The 18,867-nt window shown below is 39.8% G+C and overlaps 1 protein-coding gene across 5 annotated transcripts in view; it reads left to right on the forward strand.

Moving 5' to 3' along the window:
* Positions 1 to 18,867, forward strand: part of LOC136020619 (ubiquinol-cytochrome-c reductase complex assembly factor 1) — a 39,477-nt gene that overhangs the window by 17,099 nt on the left and 3,511 nt on the right. For all 5 annotated transcript variants that reach the window (XM_065691877.1, XM_065691878.1, XM_065691879.1 and 2 more), the window contains 2 exons: positions 557 to 665; positions 17,751 to 17,828. In XM_065691877.1, coding sequence (XP_065547949.1) covers positions 557 to 665; positions 17,751 to 17,828 — 187 coding nt within the window. The remainder of the gene's footprint in view (positions 1 to 556; positions 666 to 17,750; positions 17,829 to 18,867) is intronic.

Here is an 18,867-nt window from a genome sequence, read left to right on the forward strand (position 1 = left end):
AGTTCTTGTAGGATGTACTGTGTGTAGGGGTTTTGCCAAGTAGTTGGATGTCCATCCAAAGACCCTTGTAGTTGAAATAATTTAGGACATTGCTAATGTGAATTTGGGTGAAGTCTGTAACTTTCTTAAGCTTTCACACCTTGGCTAGTTCAGGCTCTTACAGCACTTTAGTGTACCAAGCTGAATTACAGCTGGCTTCTAGCCTAGGATTAGACAAGGCGTTTGTTCCTGCTCCAAAGGGTGATGTGTTCTTAAGGCTGAGGAATTTAGGTTGCAGTACTGTTAACTAGATTACAGTACTGTCAGCAAGAATAGTCTGCTGTCACTCTTCTGTAGCTGGATTGGTGAAAATCCAGCAGGTACAAGCAGATCTTAAGTGCAGAATAGAAAAGTTTGTGATAGTTTATTTCAATAAATGAATCTATATGTTTTTTTTTCCTGATCACAGTACCACATACTGTAAGGAGAATCTTAAATGAGTTGAAATATATTTAATTTACTTTTTACATTTGAATTAAAACTAGAAAGTATGAACTTGGTGTTTGTGTTCTTGCAGGATGTGTCTGGTCCGAATGAAGCAGGAGGGTCGCACAGGAAAATACATGTGTCGCTATATAGTTCACTGCATGTGGGAGGATGTGGAGCAGCGTGGAAAGGTGATGGGGGTAAGTCATCTTTGGTGTTGATAATCTTGATGATTCACATCTTTCAGTGATTCTGTAACTTTGCATGTTTTAGAAGAATGCCAAAGAGTCAACCTGTAGCTTATTTCTGTATTAGCTTAAGCTGATACATAGAGCCCTTACTCCTGAACATGCATTCTTGCAGCTGTACTGCCTGTTGTCTTGAGCCATTGACCTTGTTTTTTAAGCTGCTCTGGCCTGGATGAAGATACTGATTTCTCTGAAAGTAACTAATTTTCCATGTGGTTTACCATATGATTGCAGAAATGTATGCTGCTATAACAGAATGGGCATTTATGGACAGGAATAATGCATCAGCTGAGGTAGGGAGAAAAATTACTGGTGCCAAATGTATAACTGCAAATTAAGTAGTTCCAGCAGACCTTTGAGTTTCCTCTATGTATAGGATGATGAGTAAAAGGAAAGTTAAGGGACAAGGTTTTTATTGTAACATTATTGTAACTAGTCATTAGTTTATTTTTCATTTTGGATTCGTAGTATCCCTGGTCTTTATCATGAAAGAAGCATCATGAGGAGAGCAGCTCCAAGGATGGTTCATTCACAAGTTTGAAGGAAGTACAAGGTTGGGTTTTTTGGCCCAGTCTGAGAAGGGTTATGCTAGCAAGTTGTAATGGTCATTTCTAGCCTTAAAGTCTCTAGGTGTGTTTCTTCAGCCTTGTGCTGGTGATAGTATTCAGAGAAGACAGTGCAAAATCAGGAAGAAAATTAACTCTATGCCAGCCAAGGCCAGGACAAAGTAGGAGACAGTTGATAGTTTTCATAGCCCTGGTATCACAGTGGTGACAGGAGACCTGGTACAGGTCTCTTGAGGATGCTTCAGTAAACTTCAAGGGAAAAAAAATAGTGCTTTGCAGTCAGTTCCTTGTAAAGGGAAGCCCAGGGTTTCCATTTCTGCAAACTAAATCTTCCATTGCTCCCTAAAATTCCCCAAAGTGTAAAAAAAAAAAAAAAACCCAAACCCAAACACCAGTGTCCTTATGTTGTTATCCAGTCTGGCACCTCAAATGTAATGTACTTATTATAATGTAATGTGCATATTATAATGACACGGTTGCTATTTGATGCAACTGCAAGGAGATCTTAAGTTGTTTGAATGCCATTCATTCTTTGCCTTGGCAGGTTAGACATCTTTTCAGTTTATCCTTGATTTCAATTTCACAATCTTTGTTTGTAATAACAAGCATGCTTAGTTTGCAATAATATGATTCCTGTAATATACTTTGTGAACACTAGGTTACTGTCCATAGCTTTTATGTGGCAATAGCTGATGCTTTAAAGAAATATGTCCACGTTTAAAGGCTTGATCTCAAAAACAGTTACATCTGTGTGTATATTTAATATAGTTTAGCTGCACAGAGGCCCATTGATTACAGTGAGACTCCTTGTGAGAGAGTGTGAACTCCTGAGGTAACAGCAAACTAGACTGGGCACTAAGGGTGTGTATGAAAGCACAGTGACCTTTCCGAGACTGTAAACTTGGAAAAGAGGACTATTCCCTCCCCATCATGTTTGGCAGGCACAGGGCTTTCAGAATCTTTTAGTGATATTTTTTTCATCTTTTAATTATTCCTAATCTTTCAGTAATTATTTTTGTCAAGATGAATGAACTTTTTTGTCTCTTTAGTAGTATTTATTGTACGTTAATGTACTGATGTTTGAACAGGTTAGCTGTTCCCTTGCTCCTTATCACTGCCTTATTTTCCCTCCTTGGTATTAGTGATCCTGGCTTAATATACCACTTCACCCATGCTCCTGCATGGGCAGTTCATGTTTCTTCCATGCGTATTCACTCTTCTTCACTTACTTTCTTCCCCTTCACATAGACCTAGCCTGATTGAACCCTGTCTCACATCTCAGCATCAGCAGTTGCACAGAGTTTTAAGTGATAAGTAAAGGGTGGTTACCCTCGGTGTTACGTTCTGCTTACTGATCTTGATATATTCAGCAGTGTTCAAGGCCAGGTTGGACCTGGTCTAGCAGTAGGTGTCCCTGCCCATTGCAGGGGGTTGGAACTGGATGACTTAGGGTTCTTACCAGCCTTGTCCATTCTATAATTCTGTAATTTTATTTATCACTAATGGTTCTGTTAAAATGAAGCTGCAGTAATGGGAAAGGGTTTGTGAGCTGATCGACGTATATGTCTATTTATTTTCAGTAATTTAGTTCTGCAGTCAGTATATATTCTCCCTCCAAAAGAAGACATTTAAATATATCCAGATAAGAATAATAGATAAAAAGATGACATTAATATTCCTCTATTAATGCTTTCAGATTTCAGAGTTTGAGCTTTTCTCAGAAGTAAGTTAAATGGAAAGAAACTTTACTGAATACTATTAGGGCACTAAGTTATCATCTGCATAGCACCTAGCAGGGAGTGGCATTTCCTAACCTCCTATTTTCTCATGCAGGGTATCAAAGGTCAATATTTAGCTCTGATTGGTACATTCCTGTATTGTGGTATAAGTGACAGAGCACCTGTATGAAACTCCTGGTTAATTTAACTTGTTGACAAAGCTGCAGTTCTTCAGCTCGTTGCCGTATCTAGCAACAATTCCAATGCTTGGTGCAGAAAATGGATACTATATTCCTGAACTGATACTGATGGTTTATTAAAATATACCATCTGCTCTTAAATACACAAGTTCATTGGAGCCGAAAGTGACAGAATGTGAAGCATTTTAACTACTCATTTACATCAGCTCCAACTCCAAAGGGAGTTTGTATTATTTCAAAACCTGGTTGTTAAAAGTGCTGAGATCTAAATCTCAGCTACAAAGTTTTGGGACCTGTTAGCCTGAGCTCCTTCAGCACTCCTGAATGTCGGCAAGAGTCAGAAACCCAAACTTGACACAGCTGTAAAAACACAGCGAGAGCCTGTGGCCTCAGCAAATTCTACTGGTGCAGGCATATTTCAGATATAAATTTTACTCTGCTGTCCCTAGTACTAATGAAGTCAGTTTCTTTGGGTGGGTTTGCAGCCAGGTGTGTCCAGTTCTGTGGCTAACCAGTGCTCTTTACTTAATTTTTCCACTAGTGACATTTCTATCAAACTTTAAAAACAAACAGAAAAATTGGCTTGGTGCAATGGCTCAAAGTGTTAATAGTAACATTAGGCTGGGTAAAAGACTTCCTTTGGATCCTGCTTTGCCAGAGATCTCCACCTCGTGGCTTGCAGGGCATGGATTTGTACTGTGCAAACTGGCAGCTGCCTCATCACTTTGTGAAGGGAATTCACTTAGGAAGACAAATAGCAGCAATTTCTAACAGAGTTCTTGAGCAACTTGAATATTAACCTCACTGACCTGAGTATTGTGTTTTAGTAACTGTGTTAGTAAAAGCACTTGCTTCAAGTTTTAAGTATATTTTAATACCCTTAAGTGAAGCTGCAGAGTTGAACACAGAGACTTGGAGGTGCTGGACTACACTGGAACAAAATTTCAGCTGATAATGGGACAGTATAGATACAAGGTTAAAAAGGACAACCAACGCCAACCTAACCAAACACCAAAAACCAACACCCCCACCCCCCTCCTCATCCTCTAAGAACCCCATTCTAATACTCCTGGGTACAAATCCAGTGCTATCTTAGAAAGATCCATCGGGCTTTATTCAAATACCTGTAAATTGTTGTAGGCTCATTTTCACAGTGTTAGTCTTGTGTTTTGTGGCATTCATGGTCTAGGGAGAGGCATCCCTGCCCGTGGCAGGGGGGTTGGACCTAGATTATCTTAAGGTCCTTTCCAAACCAAGCCAGTCTGTGATTCTGCTTCTGAAACGAGTATGTTTTTTTCAGTGCAAAAGAACGGTTAATTTTGCAACCGTACATGTTCTAAAAGCTGCAAAAGAGATAAGAACTCTGTCAAGCCCAGAGTGCCAAACCTGGTTTAATTTATCTTAATCTCACTTCCCTGTGTTCCCACCGGACCACTTAGACCCCTGCCCCCTTTTTTTCCAGGAACACATCTAGGTGTCTTTTGAATTTGTTTATTGGCTCTGCTGTGTATAGCACAATACAGTCTTTGTTAGACTTCTAGCTATAGCTGTTTATATACAGTGACCCATAATTTGCTCAGTTACATTGGTGAACATCTGAAGTAATGCCATCAGAACCAATAATGTGGTTCACATAAGTGTAATCAAGAGCAGAACTGAGCTCTGTGAACTCAAACACAATTTTCTTTCTTCACAATTGGAATACTTCAGGTGATTAAAAAATGCCAGTTTACCTTACAGTAGCTGCAGAATTTCCTAGCCTTGATATAGTACAGTTTAAGCTATTCTTATGTAGACACTTGTCCTGGGTTCAGCAGTAGCAGTCATTTTTCTCCTTCTTAGTAGCTAGTGCAGTGCTGTGTTTTTATTTTTTTGGCCTGGGAGCAGTGCTGATAACGCCGATGTTTTCAGTTGCTGCTCAAACGTTTGGTCTGGCCAAGGACTTTCTGAGCCTCATGCTCTGCCAGGGAGGAGGGGAGGCCGGGAGGAAGCAGAGACAGGACACCTGACCCAAACTGACCAAAGAGGTATCCATAGCACAGCACGGCATGGCCAGGATGTAACGGGGAGTGACCCGGAAGGGCTAGTTGACTGCAGGGTTGGACGAGGTATCGGGTCAGTGCTCGGCTGGGGGGAGTGGGGCGAGTTGTTGGTCGGCTGGTGTTGAGATGTTGTGTTCTTTCCTCTTGTTATTTCCTATATCATTGTTGTTATTGGTGGTGGCGGTGGTGATTTGTGTTGTGGCGGTGGTGATTTGTGTTGTGCCTTAGTTGCTGGGCTGTTCTTGTCTCAGCCTGTGGGAGTTCATTCTTTTCGATTCTCCTCTCCGTCCCTCTGGGAGCGGACGGGGGGCAGGAAGGTGGGGGAGTGAGTGTATGAGGTTTGTGGTTGGGTTTAAACTACAGCAACACTTTTAACTAAAGACTCAGAAATCAGAGTGAGAGAAAGGAGATTGTTGAATGGCTTTAGAAGATGAGAGGGCAGGATGTAAATTTTAAAATAGAACTTGATCTTTGTATGACTTGAACTATTGCAGTTGCTTCACCTGCAGTGGGAAGCTACTGTTCTTGAATACTGGGGGGGAAGGAGGTCCTTTTCAGACCTGTATCTAAATTCTGATGGGGAGCACAGAGTCAATTTGGGGTGCACAGGACAGAAACTGCATTAGCATGGGAGAGATGGCAGTCTTCAAGGCCAGGTTGGACAGAGCCTTGGGTAACATGGTCTAGCATGAGATGTGCCTGCCCATGGCAGGGGGTTGGAGCTAGAAAAGTCCTTTCTGGCCCAAATCATTCCATGATTCTAAGGCTCTCTGCTGGGGCAAATGGAGAGTGTGTGCAGTGTTCTGGTACTGCAGTGGAGGGGGAGTCGAGATGGGCAGACTGTACTGAAGCAAAACATTATGGAGGAGGTAGTGATTTTGTTTGAGGAAAACAATTGGGATATAAGAGGATAGTGTTTAGTACAGTTGAAAAAAGGTTTTAAAAACCCTATAAAACTTAAAGAGGAAAAGTTTCAGTTTCAAATGATTTATGTATCTTTGGAAATGTATAACTTGGACATTCTTAAGGAGAAAAATTATATGAATTTTTAAATGACTATTTAGAAAACATTTTATATAAAATCTCACCAGTTTCTAGTGTTCCATTTTTTAGAAAAGAAGCAAGACTTTCTGAAGTAGAGATACAAAAATGCTGCATGTCGTTTTGTGCCTTTTTTTGTTGTTGTTTGCTTACTGGGATACCAGATGTATGATCTGTTTTAACTGAACTTAATGTTTTATGAACATCACAAAAGAAATAATTTGTGAACCCTTGATCCTTTCTCAGAGAACTCAAAAGCTCCCAGGAAGTTTCCAGTATTTTGTCATTTCATAAATGAATGATGTCAGGTACTGTTCCAGAGTAAATTGGGTACATTTGATTCTGGAAATCTTAACTTGAATATGCAGGAAAACGCATGTGTATAGAATATTACCTTGAAATACCTTGACTGTGATAATATCTGGAATAAACAGGATGCATGATGATGCAAACTCAGCCTTCCCAGGGCATGGTTTGAAATAGGGGTCTCTTTCTCATGTTATTTTCATGTAGTTGTTCTAGAACCAACACCCATGGAACTTACACCACCTGGCTGTATGAAATACAGGCATGTTTGGGATCTGCCAAGGATGCCTGCTGTTGAAATCAAGGTATAATACATGGTTGGGTTCTTTTCAGCTAGCCTGCCCCAGTTTTCTGTAGAGTCTGGCATTAAAAAATCCATTTAAATTTCCCAGATGTGTTGGATCCTGTTACTGTAAGGTCGTATCCTTGGTCTGCTCTGTGCCTGCAAGAAGTACACTGGAAGCTCCCTTATAGCACCTTGTCTAGAAATCTCTTTCTCATTAGTCCCCATGTTCATGTGAGACCTGTGGGACTCGCATGCCAAAGTCAATTTTACCATGCAGTGCCTGTAGGTGTTAAGAGCTGCCCTGTGTCCTTCAAACTCTACAGAGCATAGTGTGGTTTCCAAAATTCAGATGTTAAGCAATGAAAGTACTGCATAATTTTTATGTTGACAGTGTAAAGATGGTGTGGGAAACAGGGAAACGATCCTTAGGGAATCCACTGCAGGCTCCAGGCTCAGTGAGAATGGGTAGCACTGATGTTGTCACCTGTGTTGCTTTGGGTATCACTTTCTGATTTGCCTGCAGACAGTATAGGGTTAAGTTACATGTTGTTATGCTACATATTTTCAACTTCTACATTATCAGCTTGCCATCCTTTTGGAGTTTGCCCCAGAATTCCTCAACTGAGCTCAGCTGGTCTGCTTGGCTAAGGCTTTTGAGACTCTTGGGAGCAAGGTATCTCAGGTTGTGGTTGTAGTTCTTTCTTGACAACTCCAAGCTGCTGCAGCGAAAACACAAATGCACTTTTAAGCTCCTTTGTAAATACAGAAGAAATACCAAGGCCAGATTCTTTTCTAAATCAGAGTAATCAAACAAACCGTTGTGAGGTTCTGAGTTGTTCCCAATGCATTTTAATCATACTGTTGCTTGTGCTTTTCACTGGTGGTAGAATGTCACTGGTATCTTTTGCTTCCTCTTCAGGAGTGAATAATTCAACTCTTCTTTATGGCTTTGGTGCCTGCCTGTCTTGGAAGTCAACAGCATGAGCATCAGTTAAGGTTCTGATACAGTGCAGGGGTGCTGCAGGGGCTTGTTTGGTACTTGGGATCTCCTCTGTTATCTTTATTTTGAGGAAGGATTAATAAGTTTGTTTTATTGCTTTGTTTCCAAGAACAAAATGTGAGTGCAGCTTTACAGGCTAAATTGTGATTGTTTCCAGGAAAGAGGCACAGTGTGCAAGACAAAATCATTTTTCTGTTTCCTCTGTGACAGCCAAGGCGTTCAGACTAATGGGATCTTCATCAAGGTTGTATGTGTAAAGCTATGGTATTTAGTAATGAGTCTTATTCTCTCTTAGTCCTGCTGCCCGGTGAGAAGAGCATGAATAAATGATAATGATCAGGAAGTGCAAATGCAATACATTCAATGATCCCAATGCTCACTTTCATGCTTGCCTGCTTTCATTTCTTTTACTAATTCAATATAAGCAGCAGCATGTGATCCTTTTGTACACATCTAGGCAAACTACTGTGTTCTTCTGTTTTCCATTGTGATTTAGGAATCTCAATAGATTCTTTCTATTCCCTTGTCTGTTGTGTCTTCCTCTTGTGTTTGTAGACATGCAGAGCACTTGTTATATCTCTACCTGTATTAACTTGTTAATTATCATTTCTCTAGGAACTTGAATGTTGTTGTTTCTGTATTCAAAGGGCAGGAAATAATACAGAAGGTTAAAAGATTTGACCAAAATAGCAGCATACCTGCTCTTAGAGATTGTTATTTGTTGCTAGCAAACCATACATCATGTTGATTTGGAAGTTGCTCAGATGGCCTTCGCAAGTACGTGAAAAGGGAGGCTCAGCTACCGGTATAGATCTCATGATCTATATGATGGGGTCAATACAGCCTTGATATATGTGAAATGAGCAACACTGGTCTGAATTGGTTTTCACATGACTTGGGTGTGGACTCCATAACAGCAAATACATGTGGTAGGTAACAGAAGGCTGGCAGGCATGTGAATCACCAGTGGTTTTAGGGGCTGTCACCTGAACTATACAGTCATTTGTCTCCTTCATTCTGGAAGTGCTGGCAATTCCTTCTGGCTGTGGATGCTATTTGAAGACTTCATTTTTTAAAAGTGAGGAAATGGCAGAGACCCTGTAATTGCTGGAATTCCGTGACTAAAGCCCCAGAGGACAGAGCCATGAGGAGCTTGAAAATAATGTGTCTCATTGAGAGCATCTGAAATTTGCCCTTTTGTATTTCCTGGTGTGTTATGTACTTGCAAGGGGGAAGATGGCCCATATGTAGGCTTAGTCTGTGCTATTTGGGAAACAGCATGTAAGGAAATTTTGGGCTTCTTAGACTCCTTGCCTGTGCTTTTAGTATCTTCTGGAAGTTTATTTATTCACAGCAGCATCAAGTCTGAATGAAACACAGAAGTAAGATGGAAAAGTCCCAGTATCTTACCATGCAGCTTTTTCATGGTTTGCTTTCCTCCTTTGCCTTTTACTTGAGGGCAGAACTAGGGTAGAGAAATAATTCTTGTTCGCTTCTGAAAGGTCACAGTAATAAAGAAACTCTTGTTAACATCAGAGTATATGGCAGGCAGGAGTTTTCACAGTCTGGCATTGTTTATTTTACCAGCAATTTGGAACCTTCTGCACTCTTAAAATATTGGCAAGAAAATATTTAACTGTTAACTATTCTGTGGCATGTGTGTGTTTGAAGCCCTGGGGAGGAGGAGTGCTTGGGGAAATCGGGGTTTTCTCAGCTTCTGATTGAAACCAGAAGGTGCAGAATATTGGTAGAAGGTGAAAGCAATGTGACTTCAAATTAGAATTCTACCCAAATGTGGAACTGATGGGAGAATGTCACACAGGTCACGTAGGAACAGGGCTCTGCTAGGAAATAGTGGCAAGTCTGATGGAGCAAACACAAATCAGCTAGTCTGCGAGGCCTTGCAGGAATGAGTGTGAAAGTGAGATAGTAAGAGTGAGGATTTGCATTTGTCCTGGTCATTTGCATTTGTCCTTTTCTTCAGCTCACTGGAGAAAAGTTGTAGCAGTGCTAGGTGTTAGCATTAGGAATTAGACTGACTGATTGCAATGGAGTTGCTGATGGACTCTAGCAATTGTCACTTCATTTTGGAATGAAATAGCCTTTTTTGTGGAGAATTTTTTAGGAGAGGAGATGTGGCTTGCTTTTTTGGATGGGTGACTTGCTGTTCCTGTCCAACAGAAACTTGTTCTGGTCCCAGATTCTTGAGGAAGGAATTTTTAAATGATTTTTTTTTTTTCCCCCTAGGGGGAGGATGATCTGTTTGGTATGAGCAGGATCATTCTTGCTCTTATTTTTACATAAAGTGTAGCCTCTTCCCCTGAGGTTCCTAAAAGCTATGATAAAGATGGCAGTGTTCTTTATTTGCATTAGCATAGTTCAGGTGAAATTCGTATCAGGTCAGAGAAGTGACCTGATGACTGGTACCCAGGGTCATCTGAGGAGCTGTGGCTGTCTTGCTGTAAGTCAGGGCAGGAAGAACTACACAGGGAGAAGAGATACCAGTCAATATCTGCAAAGATCAGCAAGAGGTGAACAAAACATCTGACATTTTCTCATGTCAGATGAAGATCCCGTGTCCTATTTCTAGCAATGACCAGAGATATTTGGGAAAAAGTGTAAGAAGCAGGACTGTGGATCAGTATTGTCCATTTTCTTGCCATTCACTAATAAGTAATATGAGAGTTGTGTGGGGACCATCATATTTAGTGTCTACTAACAGAATCCTCTTACGAATGTGCCTTTTTTACCCATTTCATATTTTTTGCTCTTTAATGCCCTGTGGCAAAGACTTCTGGCACTTCATTGTGTTGTATGAAAAAGTACTTTTAAAGTATTATTTGGTCATTTCATCAGCTTGTTTTCTCCATATTTTTTTTATGAGAAACAATGAGCAATAATTCCTTACTTACCTGCTTGATACCACTCATGATTTTATCTCTCCATCATCTTCCTCCTCATTTTTTTGTGAATATAACTAGTGTTTCCTCGTGTGTCTCATCACCTTTGCATCTTCTCTGTGTCTTCAATTTATTTTGGACGTGTTCTGAGGTTAAAAGTAATAAATATCTACAGCATTTTATATGTGAGGACTCAAGGGATTTATGGCAGAATAGGGTTCCTCTTTTGTTCTATATTCCTTTCATAATACTTCCTAAAATGTATTAGTCTTTGTTCACTGCTGCTTGTTGATCTGTGTCTCTTTTAAGACCCGTTTCTAGAACTGTAGCTGCTAAATGTGTGCACATTGTTCCAGTGTACTGGAACCCCATCAGCACTGGGTATTACTGGTCATCAGTATCTGTGGTTGTTCTTTTCATTTATTATTGTATTTTCTACTGATTTGTACTTACCTGGTTCTGCTGCAATACTTTTCAAAGTGGATACCACCCTTCATGGCTTTGCAGTCCTATTAAATGTTATCTAATATGTTTTGTTTCATTTAATACTTTATGATCCCAGGGATTTTGTTGCTATTGACTTAATAATACTATCTGAAGTCTTTTTCTATGGGCAGATCATATCACAGGGCATATGATGCGTTCAGAATCCAGAGGTGATGGAGCAGTGTGTATTCACTGCCTCAGCCAGTGAAAAAACTGAGCCCCTAGATGGAACTAGCAGGAGGCAGTTTCAGAAGAAACAAAGAGGAGGTGATGGTTCTCATCATGGATAGCAGACCAGGGTACTTGCTGAAGCATGTTGTGGATGCAGAAAGTTCACTGGCTGAGTTGCTTGACATGGAGACCTTTTGAAGGTTACTATGGAAATAAGTATCAAGTGTTGAGGGTTGTTCTAAGCAGAACTTGGTTAGGAGAATACTTGGAGGAAGTGTCTATCAGCTTGTAGTCTTTATACTTTTCAGTGTACCTACCTACTGTTGAAGGCAAGATGCCATGTTAGGTGGACCTTTGGTCTGATCCAGTGCAGTATTTCTTGTGTGTGATTCTTCCTGGCAGTTACAGAGGTTTCTCTCAGAGAGATGAAGTTTTACAGGATTTGTCTAAGTGCTCATGGTGAATATCTACCGTAATCATTTATCTTCACTGCTGTCAATTGCCTCTTTTAAATTTGGTTATATGATTTCCTTTCAGTTTGTCAGCCTGAATTCTGGATTCTGGTGTGTTTAGAAACATGGCCATGATCAGTTTTAGGCTTTTAGCAAGTAGTATTTTAAAAGCGGCATTGCAGGAAAACCCTTCTGCAAGAGCTCACTCTTACAGAGTCAGCAGGACTAGGTAGAGAGCTCAGAGGTTTGATGTCTTTTCCCTGATCTTTCTCTTGAGAGGTTGTCAATGGGCTCTGCCAGTCACATACTACAGAGAAAGGTATATTTAATACAGTGAGGATTGTGCTGGAATCTATTCTGAATCTCTTACCTGCTACCATAGTAAACCACGACACAGAGTTTCCAAATTAACAGACTACAAGATAGAAACCTGTCTCATTTCCTTGATACTAGCCAGCTAAGGGTGACCATCTGGTTTTGCTGGAATATGTAGCTAATGTTGTATAACTTGCTTTTCTTTGCTTCAAATAAACATGCTCTAAGGAGTGTTATTGATGATTATGCAGTTGTTATGAAGGCAACAGAGCTTGCTAAAATTTCATGTTCCTTTTATGGATTGAAGATTGTAGCAGGAACTGGTTCCGATGCAGTCTAACATGTAGCTTTTGTCTGGGTTAATACTCTGTTGAAGCAGGTTGTCACTGAACACTGAAGAAGACTTTAAAGCCAATTCTCTGAATTTAATTCTCTATTGAGAGGCATTACAAAATTACTTTGAATTAGAAAATTAGTTAATTTATCAGAAAAGTTAGTATTCTAAGGTATATGGGGACTCACCACTGTAGCCAGTTTGCAGACAAAGGAACAGAGTGATTAATAAGACTCAAAAATGAAGGTTGGAAAAATAATCTCTGCAGTATCTTTGTTGTTCCCCAACTCTGAGGTTGCCTGAAGGAACTCCGTTTTTGGCACTTTGCTATAGAGATATTTTTAATCTGTTTTATTAATTTAATCTTTTTGATCCTAGCTACAGTAATAATTATGTTATTGGAGGAAATAAAAGGGCTCTATGCAGGTTTTCCCATTTAACGTCATGTGCATTTATTAAGAGGCAGCAAACCCTTTAAAAGCCCATATATAGCCACATGTGGTTATATATTATTTATAACTAACACAAACTATATTTTATAAGTCATTCTTTCCAAATGCAGCCTGAGAGAAGGTGGTTAAAGAAGCCTAAATGTTTGAGGAGTGATGTTTTTTATAATGAAAGATTTGTGCTGTATCTCCTTTGGGAAGTTCTGCTGATACTGAATGCTCCAGAAAGCAAAACCAGTGTCAGTAGGAGCCATTGATGGTTATGTCAGCATGGCTAATAGAAGTCCCCAGAGTAGACTCAGTCATAACAAGTGTACTTCTACCTGTGTAACTTGTTTTGCACATGAGATAGATTAATTTTTACTGTGTCAGCATAAAACACTACTTTGCTATTACAACTTCAACCACTCCAGGGGTGCACTGATGATGTAGTATCAGTGCGCCTAATGCAAGCATAACCTTAAAGACTCTAATCTTAATGTGCAAAGATGACTGTGCTGACACATCTGCTGTGTATAGGTACAGGAGCAAATACATTGTACAAAAGAGGTTTTTTATTCTTGCAGGAATGGTATAACAAGACTGAGGGGGTGGAAACTTAAGCCAGAAAACTCAAATCCAAAATGAGAGACACATGTTCAACTGTGAGGGTGATATGCTTTAGCCAAACACAATTTACTGAGCGTAGTACAGAGGGAACTCAGTGAAATGTAATGGTCTGTGATATGCAGAGGTCAGGTTCTATGATCTAATCATTTCTTCTGGTTGAAATTTCTTCATAAAAATATCTAGTTCAACCATAACTTATGGCCTAAAGAGAGGAATTGCTGCATGAAATTCAATGACTAGTGCTTGTACAAGGTACAGTTAGAAGTGGCCCTTCTGCCTTTATAGTCTATGGATGGATTAATGTGTTAAAGTAGCTTAAGGGTGCAACACATGTTGGCAAAAGCTGTAACAGAAAGAAACTCCTGTTAAAGTGCTTTCAAATAGTGTAGCCCGTGGACATCACAGCTATGTCTACATTAGCATTTAGTGTGGTCTGTTGGGAACACATTTGTTGAGTGAAGCAGTTGATGATCCAATGTCCCTGCTCCACAGGGGTGATCTTTTACTCTGTGCTGGTTCTAAGCTGATCCCATGGGCTGGATGCCTCTTTGGAGGTAGAATGCATTAGGGCAATGTTTCCCAGTGTGTGCATGCTGAGACTTCTCTGCAGTATAAGCCAAAGCACAGGACATGGGGATAAGGAGGAGATTCGTTATGAAAGAATGCTCTTGATGTAACAAGAGGCATTAATATGGATTAATCCTATAGCAGCTTTCAGTTTAAAGGCTGTGCCGATAGATATTTTCCAATATTTTTTCCAACATATTTTTCAGCAGTGTGCTCTTACTTTTCTAGAAATTCCTAGAATACCCCATCCCTGGAGAGGGGCTTTGGACAAGGGCCTGTAGGGACAGGCCAAGGGGAATGGCTTTAACCTGCCAGAGGGGAGACTGAGATGAGCTCTTAAGCAGAAGTTTTTCCCTGTGAGGGTGCTGATTTGCTGGCACAGGGTGCCTTGACAAGCTGTGGCTGCCCAGTCTCTGACAGTGTTCAAGGCCAGGTTGGACAGGGCTTGGAGCAACCTGCTCTAGTGGCAAGGGTTTGGAACTGGATGAGCTTTAAGGTCTCTTCCAACCCAAACCACTCTGTGATTTTATGATTTTGTTAGAATCAAACCCTTAACTGAGACTTGATATTGTGAATTGTCTGATATAGCAGAATTCTCACCAGTTGGCTGTCAAATGATGTGTATTGAACTCATTGAGGCTGAAGACGAGGTTTCTTAGTTTGGCATTATAATGCAAGTGCAGTAGTCATGTGCTGTAGTTGTCTTGTAGGAGGATGGGGCATCATGGGAGTCTTTCACTGAAAAGTTGTGACATGTAGAAGGAAGCTAGGTTAGCTGTCCATTCCTTTTTTTAAAAGGTCTTATAAATGTGAGATGTACCAAAAATGTATTCATTGTTTTGAGCCAAGATAGTTCTGTGTGTCAATTTAGGAGGTGGTATATACATTTATTCTGGTGACAGCTCTACAATGGGTTGTTCCAAAGAAGGCAAAGGGGCTTAGTCCCTACAAGAGCTCCAGATGTTACTAATTGTGGTGATGTTAGCAGTTACTTACTTGGAATTGTCTAGCAGGTTTTTTTCTTAATAAGAAATGGTGGAAGAGTCAGCAGAGTCAGAACCAACCAGATCCTGACCCTTGCCAGTGGTAAAAACATGAACAAGCTTAAAGACAGGAATCATTTGCAATAAATGCTGATTTAGCTTTACTCATTTGCCCTGTTTTATAAAGATTTTTTCCCTACAATGTTTGTATTTAACCACTGCTGGTTGTATTCTTCAGATATTGCAATATTCCTTTAAATGTAATTTTATTGCCTAAGATAGTGCTCCATCCCCAAAGTCATATTTTCTATTTTAAACTAGTTGTCTTTTAAGATGTATTTATTGCCATGTTTGTTTAACTTGGTTATCTCCTTCATCAGTCTATTTCTTGCTAACTTAAAGCTGCTCTTAGCTTTTAGTACAGAAAGCTGCTTCCCTGGGGATGTATAGTCCAGGACTTGTCTCTGTAATGGGACTATTTGTTTTCTTTGCCCCTTGCAGTTGCCTGCTGTAACATTTGTAGTATGTGTTAAGTAATCCTTGAGGTAACATTTTTATTATGTCATAAAAAGTGCGTGGCAAATATATAATAACTCATGGAATTTGTTTGTTTAAAATGGAAGGATAATTTATTGAGTGTGTTACATGAGACCTGCTCCCCCTTATTAGAGCTGTAGAAGTGCAGCTTATTTAGAAGTACGTTCTATTGAGAAAAACCACGATCTCTGACATGCAGAGAAAGTTTGAGCATGGTTGGGTAGAAATGACATCATAGTTTATGTACTCCATAAAAATTTAATTAAGTCATTACAGAAGTTGCAGTCATCATTTAACCCTCTGATTTCTTATGGTTAGTTCTTTTTTTTCAGCAGGCCGTAATAACGAGTCTCCAAATCTTGAGAGCCTGTAAAATAGCTGCATGAATTTTAATAGTTTATATTAATGGAAAAATATGAGTAACTGACATAAAAGGAATTTTCCTTGTGTTTGCACTATATGCATTTCTATAAAAATCAACAGATGAAAAAAGGCAGTGGTTTAATGGAAGACTGTTTGAACGGGAGATTTGCTAGAGTGGCAAAAACTAACACATTTTGATAGAAAAGCTGTTGCATAATTACTAAGGTGAGTACTGTCAAAGATACTAAGAAGCTGTTTAGGACATGTGGTTCACGCTGTTGTAAGTGTGACAAGCTGTGCACCAAAGACAGCAAGGATTATTCCGTATAGAACTGATGTCATACTGTGTATTCCTGTTTGCAGTTTTCTTTTTTGTAAAACCTGTCTCCAAGATGCAGTCTCATACGTGAGTGGTGTGCAGGTATGGAGATTATTACGCTTGCCTTTTGAAGAGCATAGAATCACGGAGTGGTTTCGGTTTGAAGGGACCTTAAAGCTCATCCAGTTCCAACCCTGTGCCACGGGCAGGGACACCTTCCACTAAAGCAGATTGCTTCAAGCCCTGTCCAACCTGGCCTTGAACACTGCCACAGATAGGGCAGCCACAGCTTCTCTGGGCAACCCATGCCGGTATTTCACCATGCTCACAGGGTGAGCTTCCTAATATCTAACCTGTATGCAAGATCTGTAGAAAAAAAATGCTAAGTGTCTTTTGGATCTCTCCCAAGAGTCAATACAAAGAAGCAGCTTTACCTATCGAAGCCCTCACGAGAGGAGCTGTTTATTAAATCATTTTGTGGATCAAATTAAAAAGTACAGGCAAAAGGACTAAATAGTACATATGAGGGAGATGCATGTGAGGTATTTCAGCCATCACTCTGGACCTAGCTGTTGATCTCTTTTGGTTCTGGCTTAAGCTCCCAGGGGGTCAGTTCTACAAGCTAATGGGTGGCTTAGGCCAAACCAACAAATATTTAAGCAGCTGTTAAATTGAGTTAAAAGTCAGTGTGGAGCTTGACTGAGTCACGCTTACAGCATAAGCAGAAGTACCTGGATCATCACACACTCTGAAAGAAATTTAGTCATGGTAAAAACTAGTATGTCTGAGCTTCTATTGAAATGCTGGAGAAACAGAATTCATGTCATTCCTGAATGAGGAAATCAGTATTGACAAGTGAGGAAGGAGTGTGGTGGTAGGGTGGTGCCTTCACCCTCAGTGTTACAGGACTTTCTCTGTGATAGCACATCCAGCTCTGGAGTCCATGCTTTAGAGCAAAAGTTGAAACACCTCTGAGTTTCTAAGAATGAATCAAAGTCTGCAAGACCTGCTTAATAGTTGAAGTACAGAGGAGTCTTCATTATCTTAGCCTGTGCTGCCACTGAAAGGACAGCCTTGCCTTTGCTCCTTCCCCAGCTGCAGTTTTTCTCTGCTCATGTAGTTACATGTCAGTGCTGTTGGCTGAGGGGTTTTCTGCCATTCGTACATCCAGGGTAACGCTGACTTTCATGAAGTACAGAACTAACAGAGTTGTATTGTGTCTTGTTCTAAAATGTTTGACTGCACTAACATTGTTCGTTACAGCCAAATCCTAACCTATGTGGGCCAAGGCAGTGTTTCTTGACTGCTCAGAATGAAACTGATACTATTTTGTCATCACCTCCTCTTTAGAGCCTATATAGATGGTTTTCTGGGTTTTTTTTTTTTTTTTCAGATTAACTCTGTTGTTCTAAAGCAAGATATGAGAAGTATGGTAGAAAATTTCTATGCAGCTCTGTTTGGATATGATGAGGTAAGATGTTTTCAGAGAATGTGCAAGAACATGTAGACCATCTAATTCACAATTGAATTAGATGGGCAATACTCAGATGAAATACTGAATTACTGAATACTCAGATGGGCAAAACATTTGCCATACATATCTTTGGAGAAATGTTATGTTATGGAAGCAGACTTCATAGTTACTGTGATCATCTTACACCTTGAATTAAAGTGCTTTTAAGAAGAAAGCAAGCACATGACAAATTAAATTGTGGGACATGGAAAGAAGGATGTTCTTTATACTGCTTCACTGTCACTGCTTGACCATCAGTAGATCATTTCCTCCCTCTGAATCCTGTTGTTCTCAGCTATGCTTTCAAAGCAAAGAGAGTATTTACAGGGACTCTCTAAGAGAGGGTATTTTTAGGAAGCATCTCAAAATATGGGGGGGCAAAAGCACAATTGTGACAAGTGTCTGCAGGGCTTTCAAGAAGATAATACATCATCTCTTCTAGTAGTTACTTTTTTCTCTTGTGAGCGTTGCTCTTCAGATGGTCTTATTCACATGTGAAATTATTTTTATTGCTTGCATTATTAATATCTTATAAATGTAAACTTTGTAGAGTTGTGGATAGTGTAATGGATGCAAGTCTTTAGTTTTAAGCATAGCCAAGATTTGTCTGCCTGTGACTGTCATCTTTTCTTTTCTCTTTTTGTTGACACTTTTTGAATAAAAAATACCTAATTAAAGACAAATGTTGACACTTTCTATTTTTAACTGAATGCTTAAAATCCTCTCTTGCTTTGGCAAATGTGTCAGCAGAAGACTGGATAGATGAGACTATGGTGATAACACCACGTAACCTAAAAAGACAATAAAAGTGTGAGGGAATTTAGACAAAAAGAGCTCATGGATGTGATTCTTGTATAAGCCAAATTTAATACTAGATTTAACTGGAAAAGTCTAGGTAGTTCTTGACCTGGAGGGTTTCTCTCTTTCTCATGTAGAATGCAAAATAGAAAAGCAAGGCAAAATAGCTAAGTCCTGAGTATGTTTCTGCATCCTTCAG

The sequence above is a fragment of the Lathamus discolor genome, chromosome 11, assembly GCF_037157495.1.
Source record: "Lathamus discolor isolate bLatDis1 chromosome 11, bLatDis1.hap1, whole genome shotgun sequence".
Taxonomy (NCBI): domain Eukaryota; kingdom Metazoa; phylum Chordata; class Aves; order Psittaciformes; family Psittacidae; genus Lathamus; species Lathamus discolor.